This window comes from Benincasa hispida, unplaced genomic scaffold (assembly GCF_009727055.1).
Source record: "Benincasa hispida cultivar B227 unplaced genomic scaffold, ASM972705v1 Contig557, whole genome shotgun sequence".
Lineage (NCBI taxonomy): Eukaryota > Viridiplantae > Streptophyta > Magnoliopsida > Cucurbitales > Cucurbitaceae > Benincasa > Benincasa hispida.
In genome coordinates, this window is record NW_024064924.1 from 91,973 (window position 1) to 105,707 (window position 13,735).

Sequence of the window (13,735 nt, forward strand, 5' to 3'; positions counted from 1 at the left end):
AAGTTAACTGAAGATTTAAATTTAAGTTTTCTTAAATCCCTCAATATAATTTTTATCAAAATTAGATAAATAATATCAATAATTTTCATGCACAAAAATATAATATATGAATATATTTTTAAAATTTATAATAAAAATATTAATAAAAAAGGAAAAATTAAAAGGATATTGTCCTTTTAGAAACTATTTAGGAAATATTGTTGTTTTCAGACTATTTGTAAAATATTGTTTTTTTTTTTTTTAAATAAGTCGAGGGCGACGACCCTCGACCTTCTTTTGTATGTTGAACTTTGAACCTCGGACCTTGGCCTTTCCTAAACATTATTATTGAGTTGTTTAATTATCATATCCGGAGACCTTTCTCTATTAGATCGTATTTCTAAATTTTCAATAATCCCTGGAATTCCTTCTAAAGCTTGTTGATAATTTTACGGATTCTGTCATCTCAGCAAGTCCTGACTAAATAACGAGCTAATGAATCTCTTTCTTTTTGCATTGAACTTCCAATCAAATCGAGAGCGAGATTATGAGAGAGTGAGATTTTGAGAAGAGCGAGCGTTTGAGAGAGGAGATTTTGAGAGCAAGAGCGAGAGCGAGAGCGACATAGCGAGATTTTGATAGAGAGCAAGAATACCGTACAAATTTTCCTTTTTTTTCCTTTTAATTATTACACATTCCACCTTCTTCTTTCTAATCATTTCTTCTTCTTCTTTTTTTAAATTTTTCATTTTATAAAAACAATTTCTAAAAATATTTTTATTATTTTATTTAAACTCTAAAAAGAATAAATTAAAAAAAATAATAACTCATAAAAATAAAAAAATGTAAATTAAATATCTCATTTATATAAAAATAATTACAAAAATCAATGTGTCCCACAAGGCAGACGTCATCGATTTCGAGCTGGTTGTCGTCGTCGACTTCGAATTGAGTTGTTCGGGTTCTTCTTGATGTTGCTCTGGTATCTCTGCAGGCCTTCATAATATAAATATTCATTATGCTCTCCACACGACTGACCATGTCCATGCACGTATGAAGACGAAGGACCAGCTCTAAGTCATAATGGTCCTGAACCAAATGCTGGCATCAATGTCATCGGACTAACATAATCAGTTTGACTCTGCGTCTGCATCATAGGGGGCAACTCTTCCACATTATGTTCAACCTCAATCAAACTCATCCTCTTTCGAACAAGTCCTCGTCTAGGAGTTGGTGGAGGAACAATAGGTATATTGTACATATAATGAATTTCCTCCATAAGCTTTGGTTGTCACTTACATATAGCAAGAACCTGGTTCGGATCATTCGTAACCTCACGGAGTCTACTATTGTCGATCTCTGTGAATTATAAAACAATTAGACAATATTTAAAATAAATTTAAATTAAAAATAATTAGATAATATTCATTCATTTACCAGATGGCCCACGGCTGCTCCTGGACGAGTGACGTAGCGCCTTGGTAAATATTAATTACTAATGAATATATTTCTGGAGTGACATCTATATCAAATGTTCAAGAGAACCCCCACTGCAATAAACCTTAACACAATAGTGCCATCGCACTACCAAATGTTACAACTTTTTCGGACCAATCTCCAGTCCTTAGGTCAATATCATGCAGTACGGGTTCAGTATTCAAGGCGATGGGACATCCTACTGAAAACCGAATTGTCTCATTACCCTGGAAGATGCACTCACCAATGTGAAAACATATGAGAGGACTCATTGTCGCCATATGTTTTGACCATTCGTACAAAAATTAGGCAAAGTATGCATAATAATTTTGTACGACTCCTAATAACCTGAAACACAAAATATTATATTAGAGAAATATAAAGACAAATACAATAAAAATGTGAATAAAATAATCAATTAATTTAATGTAATGTACTGTATTCAAGTTGAAGCAGATCAAACATGTATCTATACTGGTTGACTACATGTGTGGCTGTCCTAGTCACACAAAATTTATCTCTCCGCATAAATTTTTTAAATTGATAATTTAGAATTTAAATTAACTAAATCAGTGATATAAAAATTAAATTGAATTAAAACAAACATACGACGAGAACCGTAGGCTCGTCCAACTAACTGAGCGTCATTAACATGATGTAGCTGTGGAGCCATTGTTGGAAATCGCTCCAAGCCCATAGTTGCAAAAGCATGAGAGGCCCAGCTATCTCTCGAACTCAAGTCTTGTTACTTTGCATAGTTGTCTATACAACCATGCCAAGCATGCTCTACCCCACGGATACCGCCCCGCACCTGGAGATTAGCTAACAGTGGCAGGAACATCAAGCGAAACAAAATGACTTGATGCAGGAACATCAAGTGAACAAAATGACTGATTTATCTGAAAACAGACTTTCACCCATCATTTGTAGTATATATATACTCGCGCATATCTTATGACGGTTTCCTCGTCTGCATCATCTATGAGCTCTCAAGAATTGTGTTCCTAACCATATTAAACTTAATCTCGATCCTTTAATCTTGTCGGCAGGTGGGTGTCGCACCGAGGTATAGTTGACAAACTTCTAACCAGTCATCGTACATCACTCGATGACCGGCTCACCGTCAATAGGTAACTTAACAAACTTTATATCTTGTAGAGTGATAGTACACTCTCCACACAGACATATGGAATGTATGCGTCTCGAGCTCCATCTCTCGACCAAGGCTGTGATCCGATGCCAGTCCAACTGAATAAATCCTAATCTGGCAACCCCATAGAATCCAGATGTGCGCATAAGCGGTAGTATTCAAGGGTGGAGAGGGGATAGTGTGCTGGAGAACTGCCTCTCGACGTTTGGCAAGATATTTTCTCCAGTAGTACGATCTCACCATACAACATATGATCGATAAATGGACTGGTCGTACAAAACATCGGGATCAATAGGTCCTGGGTTCAAAGCCATGATCTGAAAAAAAAAATATATATATTAAAATTGACTATAATTGCATATAGAGAAAAGTGTGAGGGTAAAGAATAATGTAAAAACTTCACGCATTTGAAAAATGTTATCTTATTTTCTCGAAAAACTCACGCTCCAAATGCATCCCTTATTTCTTCTCTTCTTTTCTCGAAATAGTTCACACATTTGAAGAATGTTATCTGAGCAAGGGCATTGATAGGCAACATTCGAGCTCCTTTTGAGGACTTCATTTATGCACTCTGATAGATTTGTCGTCATCCACCCATATCTGAATCCTCCATTATGTGCTTGAGTCCATTGCTCTAAACTAATGTTGTAAAAAAAACTCAGACAGCTCCGATTTATTCCTTTGATATCTTCAATTGCTTTGTTGAACTTTCGAATTTAAATTGACACCCAACACGATAAACATAATTTTTCAATGAATTAAATTTATCCTTTTTAATTGAAGTTGCTACGATATGTCGTAAGAGAAACGATGGTAACATTTCGGTCCCGTCCAACCATTTGTTGGGTTGTTCACTGCTACAATTATACTAGCATGTCGATCTGAAATTAAACACACCTCTTCGTGTGTTACAATTTTCTCAGGTATTTCATACTTAGTGATCTCGAAAAAGCCATCATACCGAGTAGTACTGTTCATTTAACAAGTGGCAAGCATTCGGCATTCCATGCTCGCATTTTATGGCCGTTTGCTCACATTTTAACATGAACTACGAAGATTTTATGAGGACTACTACAAATTGTCAACGTATGTTGAATGTTACTCTCCTCAATTTCAAACCTGTACCGCAATGAAGATTACTGGATCACACGCACCCTAATATGCCTGTCTTACATCTTGATCCATCGTTGTGAGAAGACCTGGTAGACCGAAAAGTTCACGTTATCACAACGAGATGGATGGGACAGAACCAGCCACTCGACAACGATGTGGATTTTGTAACCAGTTAGGACATAATCAAAGGAAGTGTCTTCGTTACTAAGACGAGCTCCAAATATGTTAGGGATTGAATAATAATAATTTTGTTATCATATATTCATTTTATTGTATATTCAATTTTTTTATTATAATTTAGTGTATATTCAATTTTTTTATAATAATTTAACTATTCTTTTTTTTTTTTGTAATCAATAAAGTTTTACATTATAATAATCTAATATATTCAATTTATAGTATAATAATCTAATATATTCAATTTATTATCTAATGATTATTCAATATAGTTATAATAATCTAATATATTCAATTTGTTGTCTAATGATTATTCAATTATAGTATAATAATCTAATATATTCAATTTATTCCTAATGATTTATAGTATAATATCTATATATTCAATTATAGTCTAATGATTATTCAATTATAGTATGATTATTACTCTTTTTTCTTCTCTTTTTTATATATATTTCTATGGAAAATTCAATAAAGTGAAGACTCTCGCTCTCTCCTAAGATCTTGCTCTCTCACTCTCGCTCTCTCCTAAGATATTGCTCTCTCACTCTCGCTCTCTCCTAAGATCTCGCTCTCTCAGTATCGCTCTCTCCTAAGATCTCGCTCTCTTTCAATATCTCGCTCTCTTTAATATCTCGCTCTCCTCTGTTATTGTTGTTATTTTCCATTAACGATTACTAGCTTTCATTTCTTCTGGAACAATCACAAACATTTTTTTTTTTATTATGGATCTACTACAAAAGTTCAATGCGTAATCTTAGCATTCAATGTGTATTCCTGAATAATCTCATTTTTCAATTATTCAACTATTTCATTTTACCAAGTTCAATGTTAGTCAGATTAGTCATCTCGCTCTCTCCAACATTCTCGCTTTGAATCTCGCTCTCTCCTAAAATCTCGCTTTGAATCTCGCTCTCTCTTAAAATCTCGTTCAACATCTCGTCTCTCCTACTATCTCGCTTTGAATCTCGCTCTCTCCTTAATCTGCTTCAGCCCACTTATCTCCTTAATCGCTTTGAAGTTTCGACATGTGTGTAACCTTCGACAACCTAATATACAAAATTTTGTTCGTAGACAAAGCTAATTTGAATTGTCTTTCATTCCAAGGCATAACTTGTATCCATGCGCTTCATATTGGCCTGGAGTTTGCTTCCAGAAATATAGTCATCCCCACTTTTCCACGTCAATCCCACAAGCCGCCGTCTAATTCGAAATGATAAAAAATGCATAGGTTGTTAGAAGCAGCTCGAGTACACAGATACATATAGTATACCATCTCATTACTTTATTTCCTCTATGAGGGAAAAAGAAAGCAATAAACCTGCAATCTCGAGGGTGGATGTGTGTTCGAAACTTCAACCTTCGACAACCTAAGCGAGATTCGCGAGATTTCCTTGTCGAGGGTTGAAGTTTCAGCCTATGTATTGTTTCCAAGTTTTTCTTTGTTCGTTGAGTTCTCAACGTTCGACCTCTAGCCTCGAACTCCCAAAACAGCCCACAATATTTCTCTAATAAGTTTCAAAACAACAATATTTCTCTAATAAGTTTTGAAAATAACAATATTAATATTAAAGGTCCAATAAAAAACATGTATTTTTTTTAAAAAAAAAATCAACAATATACTATAATAAAAACTAAGGGGTTGTGGCAAAGGTTATCATCAAAATATAGTAATCACTCTTACTACAGTAAAAACTATTATTTCAAAACTCACATTTGTTACAGTATTTTATGTAGATTTTACATTCATCATTTTTTTCATTATTTGCTACCGTGTTTACTATTTTATTCTCAAATTAAAATAGTTTACACCTCAAACATATACTATTATAACCCAAAATAAAATAATCTATACCCAAATACAAATTATTATAATTCAACTATAATAATTTAGAACTATAATAACTAATTTATTGTCCCAAATGCTCCTTAAATTCTAAATTTATTGAGAAAACATGAATTAAATTTAAATATTGGAAGGTACAAAATAAAAAACGATATTTTAATCTTACGAAAATGTTATGAAAAATATCAATGGATTAATGGACAAGACTATGAGTCCGTGCTCAACCGTTAATGAAGGCACGACCACGTGGGACCCACTTGTCCAACTCATTTCAGACAACGGCCTTATTCCATCATCATCCATCCATCTTGCAACCTGGCACCGACTGCCACGCCAGCTGTACTTCCGTGCCCATTTCTGTAATTTTAAACCTTCCCGAGGGCAAATTTGTAATCATACCTAACTCCTCAATCATTTCGGGGAAAAAAAGAGAAAAATTATCATTACATTAGATTTTTTTAAAAAAATAAAATAAAATGTAACTTACAGCTTTCAATCGAATCGGAAATCCAATAGTGTGTGTGTTCGAAAACTCAATCTGATATTCCAATTTCCAATTCGCTTTTTTGGAGTTCAAGAAAGAAAGAAAAGAAAAGAAAAATAAAGGGAGGAAAATCAGAGACAAAGATTTCGATTTTCGAGTCAAGAAAAACTTTGAAATCAGAGACAGCGAAAGAGCAAATCATAGTGAATGAAGTAAAAGAGGTGACGGTGGCTGAAAGGTTGTTTTGAATTTGATTGATTTCATTTGAATCCAATTTAATTTGATACAACTCATTTCCTCGAACTGTGAGACATTCATTGCGAGGCAAGTTTCAGGGGGGAAACGGTGGCAGATTTAGGGTTAGGGCAGGCAATTGTGTTTTCAAATTCTCAGAGAGAAGAGAAGGAAGAAGACGACTAGTTTTATAGTTTAGGGTTTGGGTTTTGGTTTTGGTTTTGCGTTTTTCTTGAAAAATGACTGACGTGATACTGCATATATATGACGTTACGAATAGCGGATCGGATAAGACCAACAATACAATTGTTAATATCAACAAGATCTTCAAGGATGGAATTGGTCTAGGCGGTATCTTCCATAGCGCTGTTCAGGTTTCTCCCTTTCTCCTTTGTTTTTTCTTTTTTTTAATACGTATTTACATGTTTATGTGGAGTTAGTATTGACGGTTTCGATTGTGTAATATTGTTACCCTTTCCCGGTAATCCGGTATGCTTTTCAGTTTAAGATGATCAATTGGTATCTTCATTGGTTTGCAAGTGTGAATGTCAGTGTGGCTAGGTTTTTATATTAGCGGGAGCGTCTGCTTAATGATCCAGTAGTATTACTATGTGTTGCTCCGATTCAGGTTGATATTGTTGTTAGTAGATAAGATTTTTGAGTGATTTTGTTCGATCTATCTTTTTCAGTTAGAAATGGTTTTTGTACAGGGGATATTGGACTTTGATTGGATGTTAAAACTCGATCTATTTGGTTCTTTCTAGATTGTAAGATAACGTTACTTATTCTATCTCTACCTTAAGAAATGTGGAATTTTTTGCAATACATTGTTAATCATTTTTCCGCTTATGTTTCAACTCCCATTCTGGCCATGGATAATCATAAAGTTTACTCTGAAATTCTTTACGGCAATGTTATTTGTCAAGGTATTTGTTATTTCATCTGCTTAACATTGACAATTATGGTGGTTTTACGTAAGTATGTAATTACTCTCAAAAGAACTACAAGGCTTATGAAGCTTTCACCATTTTGCTCATTGCCAATTACATTTTCCCCTACACACTTGTGTTTCTTATGGTTGGACGGATTGTTGGACTGATTGTGCTATGCACTACAGGTTTATGGAGATGATGAATGGTCCTTTGGGTTTTGCGAGCAAGGAACTGGAGTTTTCAGTTGCCCCTCTGGACAGAATCCAATGTACACATATCGTGAAAGTATTAACCTTGGTAGAACAAACTGTTCGATTTTCAAGGTGAATCAGATTTTAAGAGAGCTTAGTAGAGAGTGGCCTGGAAGTTCGTATGACTTGCTATCAAGAAACTGTAACCACTTCTGTGATCAGTTCTGTGAGATGCTCAATGTAACAAAGCTTCCAGGTAAATGTTATCTGAGTTCATACCATTATGATTTATCATCATAAGATCTTTGTTTTGAGACATTTTCTCTGTGCATTTGAGCATTAACTAGATTTATTTTATGATGTTCTATGGAGATAACACAGAAATACTTCTAGGTTTGCAAAATTTATGTTATCGTGTTAACCTTCCCTCATTGGCCACTCGGTATATATTTGCATCACCTCGATTTTAATATAATGTGATATTGGTTCCACCTTTAAATGGAATCATTTATGATTAAGAATGACCTATATTGCTCTAAAAAGCTCACCAAGTATGTCAATAATAAGTACATTATTGTCTTTTTGAGATATTGAGGCACACACGTAGGACCAACCTAGTCTGGGGATCAACTCTGCAGCAAGGCAAACAGAACATTTTGAAGACTCGCGGAATCATATAACAGGCTACTATTTTACATCTTGTGGGGATCATGGCTCTTAACAGAGTTTAGGGCCTATTTGAAGCATAGATCTTGTGAAATACATCTTCATTTTCTTGCTATTCAGTTCTCTCTCTCTCTCTCTCTCTCTTAACTTTAGTTTTTTCTTCTATTAAATTAACTGTTCTCTTCTCTTCTCTGTGACTGTCCATTCTTATTTTCTGTTTTTGGAAGTCCATGAAAGTTACTTTTTCCTAGTCTTTTCCTCTCCTAACAATTGCTCGCCATTGATTTTCTTTTCTATATTTTCCATATTCTAGTCTATAATCTTTGTAACAAATGGTAAAAGGTGTGAAAACAGTGAGAAGTTTCAAGGATGCACTGGTTGTATGATTTAGAATATTTGAAGATCTGGATTTGATAGTGATGTCATAGGATGAAATAGTGGAGTTAAACTGGTAGAGAATTCTTTCTCATTGAGATATTATTCGGCAAATATTTGACAGACCATGTGAAGACTGATGGGGAAGGATTGTGGGTCCGTGAGGGGACTTCTTTTTCCTCTATTTTAACTAGAGGATGTTGATTATTTTTTGGGAGAAAAAGTCTGATGATGTTTATTCTGTTGTAGGTTGGGTTAACCGGTTTGCCAATGCTGGTGATGCTGCATTGGAAGTAGCTGGAAATACAGCAGTTCGTGTAAGATTTTTACTGCAACATGTAACCGCATAACATCTTACATGCCGTAATGAGCCCTTTTGGACTGAAATCATGCATCATGTTGCATATTCTAAGGGAATTTTACCACAACTTGCATTAGCTTGGCCCTTTGCATGTGGCCATATTTCAAAATGTTTCTGTTCTGCAAAAGCAGTACTGATCTTGTTGCTGTTAGGTATGAAGTGTAGGATAATTGATCCATGCACAATGGATATACATGAATGATCTGCATGCAATACGTTCTTAAGATTATTATATGTTATCTTAGGTGTTATGGAATTTGGTCAAAATTTTTGTTACCATTCAATCTCCAATGTCTGATCTGTGTGTCATTTTGGTTTTTAAGATCCTAAGATTCAGTACCTAAAAAGCTAGACAATTTATTCATTTGTCCAGAGAAGAAAGTTATAAACTACATGCTAGGAGATCGGTATTATAATATGTGAGATGAACTAAACGTGGTTTGTTGGTTTTTATATGGGGTGATTGCAGTTCAAACAAGCGAAGACAGAGATCATATCGGCCAGCAAAGTGGCTTATCGTTTTCTTCTAGGGGCCACGAACAACGTCATATCTTCTCCAGAGTCTACTAGTAATTCAAATAGAAGTACTCCAAGATTTCAAGCTGCATGGTTTAAGAATCTTATTACTACTGGTGCCAAACCGTCGAGTAGTTCAGAAATAGGGAATCGAGTTGAAGGTTCACAGCAACAACGTAAAGCAAATGAAGAGACTCCAATATTGCTCAATTCGCGATCGCAACAGGATATATAAAAGCGTTCTGGAATATTGTTAGGTACAAGTGGAAGTCGTGTTGATGAACTTAGGTTTATTTGTTTCATTAAGTGTAAAATTTCATTTTTATTACTGAGAAATATATTGATTTGTGTGCGTTTAGGGCACTGCCCCTTTTGCATCTTGATGATAATCTGTGCAGAATCCTACAAAGTCACTGCATTGCAAGTGGGCGAAAGGTTTAAGTTGATCTTTTTATGGCTTAGATAATGCAAGCCATTTCTCGGTTCATCTTATTTTGCTTGAATGTTCGTTTTGTACAGTGTAGCAAGTATGGAAATTTCAACTTCCTGACTTCAACAAAAATGAAATTAGCTCTTTAAATTTGGGTTCGTCATTGTTTCTTTTACCAAATTTAAGTGGTAAGAAAAACTCGAGATGTATTTCAACAGTGTTTCTGGCTCAAATGATGGAGAACAAAATTCTGTTGATTGTCAATTTTACGTCACTTCTATTCTAATACCTTTAAATTTCAACAGTTTCAATCGCCTCATATTTTTTTTGCAAAAAGAAAAAAGAAAAAGAACACATTTCGAATACATATCTGGAAAATTCTCAGATATAAACAATTTACAACTGTAAACAAACGTTTGGTGTACGTGAATTAGTAACTAATTGCAGCATTCAATCCCAAGCAGAAAAAGCAATCCAGTTAAAGTCATTGAAACATTTCTATGATACAAATTCATATAAAATACAATTCAACAAGCCACAGGACTAAGGGATCTGAGTGAGCAACCTTGGCAAGAATGCATTAACTGTTGTTGGGCGTGCCCTTGGAGCACACCAACACATCAACTGCACAAGGTTGAATTTGAAAGCTTAAGGTCTAAGAACGACTACGACTCTGGGTACAAGATAACTTATTACTCCCCACAAAAAGACGACAAATCTCCCAGATAAATGACAGGATTCAGGTCGACAATGAAGAGGCAAACAATTCTGCAAACATGTACCAAACCAAACTACCTCCATTTCAAATGTGTGGAATTTACATACCCCTTCGCATTCTGTTAAGAACGTCTATTTCTTCATCCCCATCTACTGTTATCTGAAGTGATGAGACAGCCTGCGCTGCTATAATACCAGCAGAAATCTCACTTACAGCACCATCAACTTGCTCGTATAACACATGGTGATCTTCAGCATAAGGTCCAGTTGAAACTGACCAGTAGTCATTCCTAAAACCGTGCCACATTGATCCAAATCTTTCGATATTAGAGGTCCAACCAGTCCCTTCAAGGGAACACCTCCCGAACTCCTGCACTGGAATGGCAGGTCTTGTAACATTCATTACGTGGTCGAACTGCCCAGGGCACTCCCAAGGGTTGAGACCGTTGTTGTTAAGAAGAATCTTGTATGAGTCATCTGAATCTTCACCAATCAGGACATGCAGAGCAACAGCCTCAGCAATAGCAGCACCTTCTTCGTCTAGTCTTTGCTGTTCTTCCTTCTTCATTTGTTTTTTCTTTTCAAGTTCAGATATAATAGCTGCTGAAGTGGCAAGAGCTTTTTCTAACCGCCTCTTTTTCTTCTCAGCTTGTTTCTGACGATCCAACTCATCCTTCACCTGCTTCTTTTTTGCTTTCTTCACGATAGGTTGTCCTTTATTACCCATACTAGCCACAAAACTAGCCATATCTAACTCTAATATTTTCAATCTCCTTTTCAAAGAACTAGTTGTAAGTAGTATATATATCCTCGTAATTGTTTTTCCATTCTTTCATCATGATACTATAAAATCTATAGTGGATCACTTTATTAAAATATACTATATTGTACTATCCTAAACACTACACCCACTCAGGTCTGAAGGAATACCTCATTTTCCTGACAATGCAATCCCAGAAAGAGACAACAGGTGACAACAGAAGAGCATACTTGTAAGAAGTCATAGAACCACCTCTCGGCCCCAGTCGTCCTAGTGTTCCAGAACCTTTCCACTTATCCATTTTGTGCATATCAAATGAACCAAGAGATGCTTTATTATATTCCAATTGTTGCAAAAAACACTAAACTGTCTAAAATCGTGCAACTCATATGAGCCCTTCCCTGATGGCTGTGGATTGAATTAGAATAAACTAATCAATAAACTTTTAGAAAAAGGAAAAAAAACAAAAAATTGCTTATTATAAACTCATTCAACAGCTAATGGGACAAACGTAGTAGGAGACCCATAAAGAAAAGAGAACAATGATATAATCGTACATCAAGTACTAGGCACCTCATAGTTACCAGTAAAAAGCATGGGTAAACTAAAATTGCTTTAGCTATGAAAGAAACACGCCTTATGCAGATACTTGAACGCAAAAATTAAAAAAATATCAGTGAAATGATAGGAAGGAATGTTCAATAGCACTAAAACCATATACTGCTGCATAAATATAGCAATTATAGAATTGCATAGCAATTGGCCGTCTGAGCCTCACAGCTTAAGTTTTTGGTCACAACCTTCCACCCTCATTCTCTTCCTTTTGCATGCAATTTCACTTACACCATCCTTCATTCACGTATACCATGCCACACGTGGTTGTTCAGGAAGAAAAGTCCAAATAAATATGAATGTAGAACATCAATTAAAATCTGTCTGAGACTTTACACCCATGTCTCACCACCATCTAACTATGTATTTTTAACTAGACTAGTAAATGAATTAGCTTCAGTTACTTCATCTATTTGAGACTCAAGTTTAGGTTATTAAACTTAACATGTACGAAACCTGCAATCAAGCCTATTAACCAGGCATTTTATATCCATGAGCACATGAAGCATAAATGACCATCAATTCAAATTTGACTCAGACTTTGCTCCCAACACCATTTACGGTTCAACTGTGACGTATTTAGGAATTGACTAATAGTAGTTGAATTAGTCTTAGGCACAATCCTCTGATCAAACCATAAGTTTGGGTGGGCATTAAACTAAACATGTTAAAAACCAGGAACCAAGTCTAGAAACCAAGCAAACCATCATGGGTTGGCCTAGTGGTAAAAAAGGAGACAGTCTCAATAAATGACTAGGAGGTCAAGGATTCAATTCATGGTGGCCACCTACCTAAGAATTAACGAGTTTTCTTGATAACAAAATGTTGTAGGGTGAGGCAGGTTCTCTAGTGAGATTAGTCGAGGTGAGCGTAATTTGACTTAAACACTCACGGATATTAAAAAAAAAAAAGTCTAGAAACCAAGCAATTTCCACCATGAGAATGAGTCATTCATAGTGAGTAGTGAACTCCATCAAATATGGAAACGTGAATTAAGACTTCTTAAACTACTTCCACAGACATTAACACCAAATCCAAATCTACAATATGCAAAATGTAAAGATTAAATAAAACCCAGATAATTCAATCCTAATTCATCACCGTGCAAGAAAGCATACATGTTTCAAAATGAAATCAAAATGAAAAGAGATTAGGGGCTCAATCACATATCTCTTTGCCGCTACGCTAAATTATAGTCCAGGATACCCAGATCACAGATTTTAAAACCGTTTGATCGGCAAAGATGTCGCAGTATAGGGAAACGGCATAAAAATCACAGCAAAAGAGAATAAAATGTTAAAACCTGAAGCATATAAACACAAGTAGCAACTGAAGATATACCGTCTCATTAAGAGTACGATCATAGAAAATTAGGGATCGGATCCTGTAACGTTGGATTCAGAAGCGATCCATAAACCTAGTGGTGAAGAGAACGAAAGGGAAAGACCGCAAACAACAGAGGAGTTGCAGAAGTAAGTCGTGCAGAAGGTACATGTGTGAAGAATACGATAAATATTCAAATTGAGGATCAAATAACTCAGAAAAGAGAAGCTAAACCTTTCAAAACGGTAGAAAATAGAAAGAGGTCCCCATCTCCATTATCGCGATCTACGAAGTGAAAGCCCCAAGAAATTTAGGGTTCAGATTTTGCCGATTTCGGATCCAGAGAGAGAGAAAGGGAAAGAGAGAGAGAGAGAGAAAACGGAGTGATGTCGG

At 35.4% G+C, this 13,735-nt stretch overlaps 2 protein-coding genes across 3 annotated transcripts; one reads left to right on the top strand and one right to left on the bottom strand.

Annotated features, from left to right (window-relative positions):
* The first annotated feature begins 6,200 nt into the window (after positions 1-6,200).
* LOC120069726 (deSI-like protein At4g17486) lies at positions 6,201-10,088 on the top strand. The gene is made up of 4 exons (XM_039021514.1): positions 6,201-6,833; positions 7,577-7,838; positions 8,873-8,940; positions 9,454-10,088. The coding sequence occupies exons 1-4, from the start codon at positions 6,699-6,701 to the stop codon at positions 9,733-9,735; spliced, it is 747 nt and encodes a 248-aa protein (XP_038877442.1). The 5' UTR covers positions 6,201-6,698; the 3' UTR covers positions 9,736-10,088.
* A 264-nt stretch (positions 10,089-10,352) lies between these two features.
* LOC120069727 lies at positions 10,353-13,735 on the bottom strand. 2 transcript variants are annotated; one of them, XM_039021517.1, is made up of 3 exons: positions 13,577-13,735; positions 13,361-13,436; positions 10,353-11,815 (listed from the first exon to the last, which is right to left on the bottom strand). In XM_039021517.1, exon 3 carries the CDS (start codon positions 11,393-11,395, stop codon positions 10,748-10,750), a length of 648 nt encoding a protein of 215 aa, XP_038877445.1. In that variant the 5' UTR covers positions 11,396-11,815; positions 13,361-13,436; positions 13,577-13,735; the 3' UTR covers positions 10,353-10,747. The 2 variants fall into 2 exon arrangements, with proteins under 2 accessions (XP_038877445.1, XP_038877444.1); XM_039021516.1 differs by lacking the exon at positions 13,361-13,436.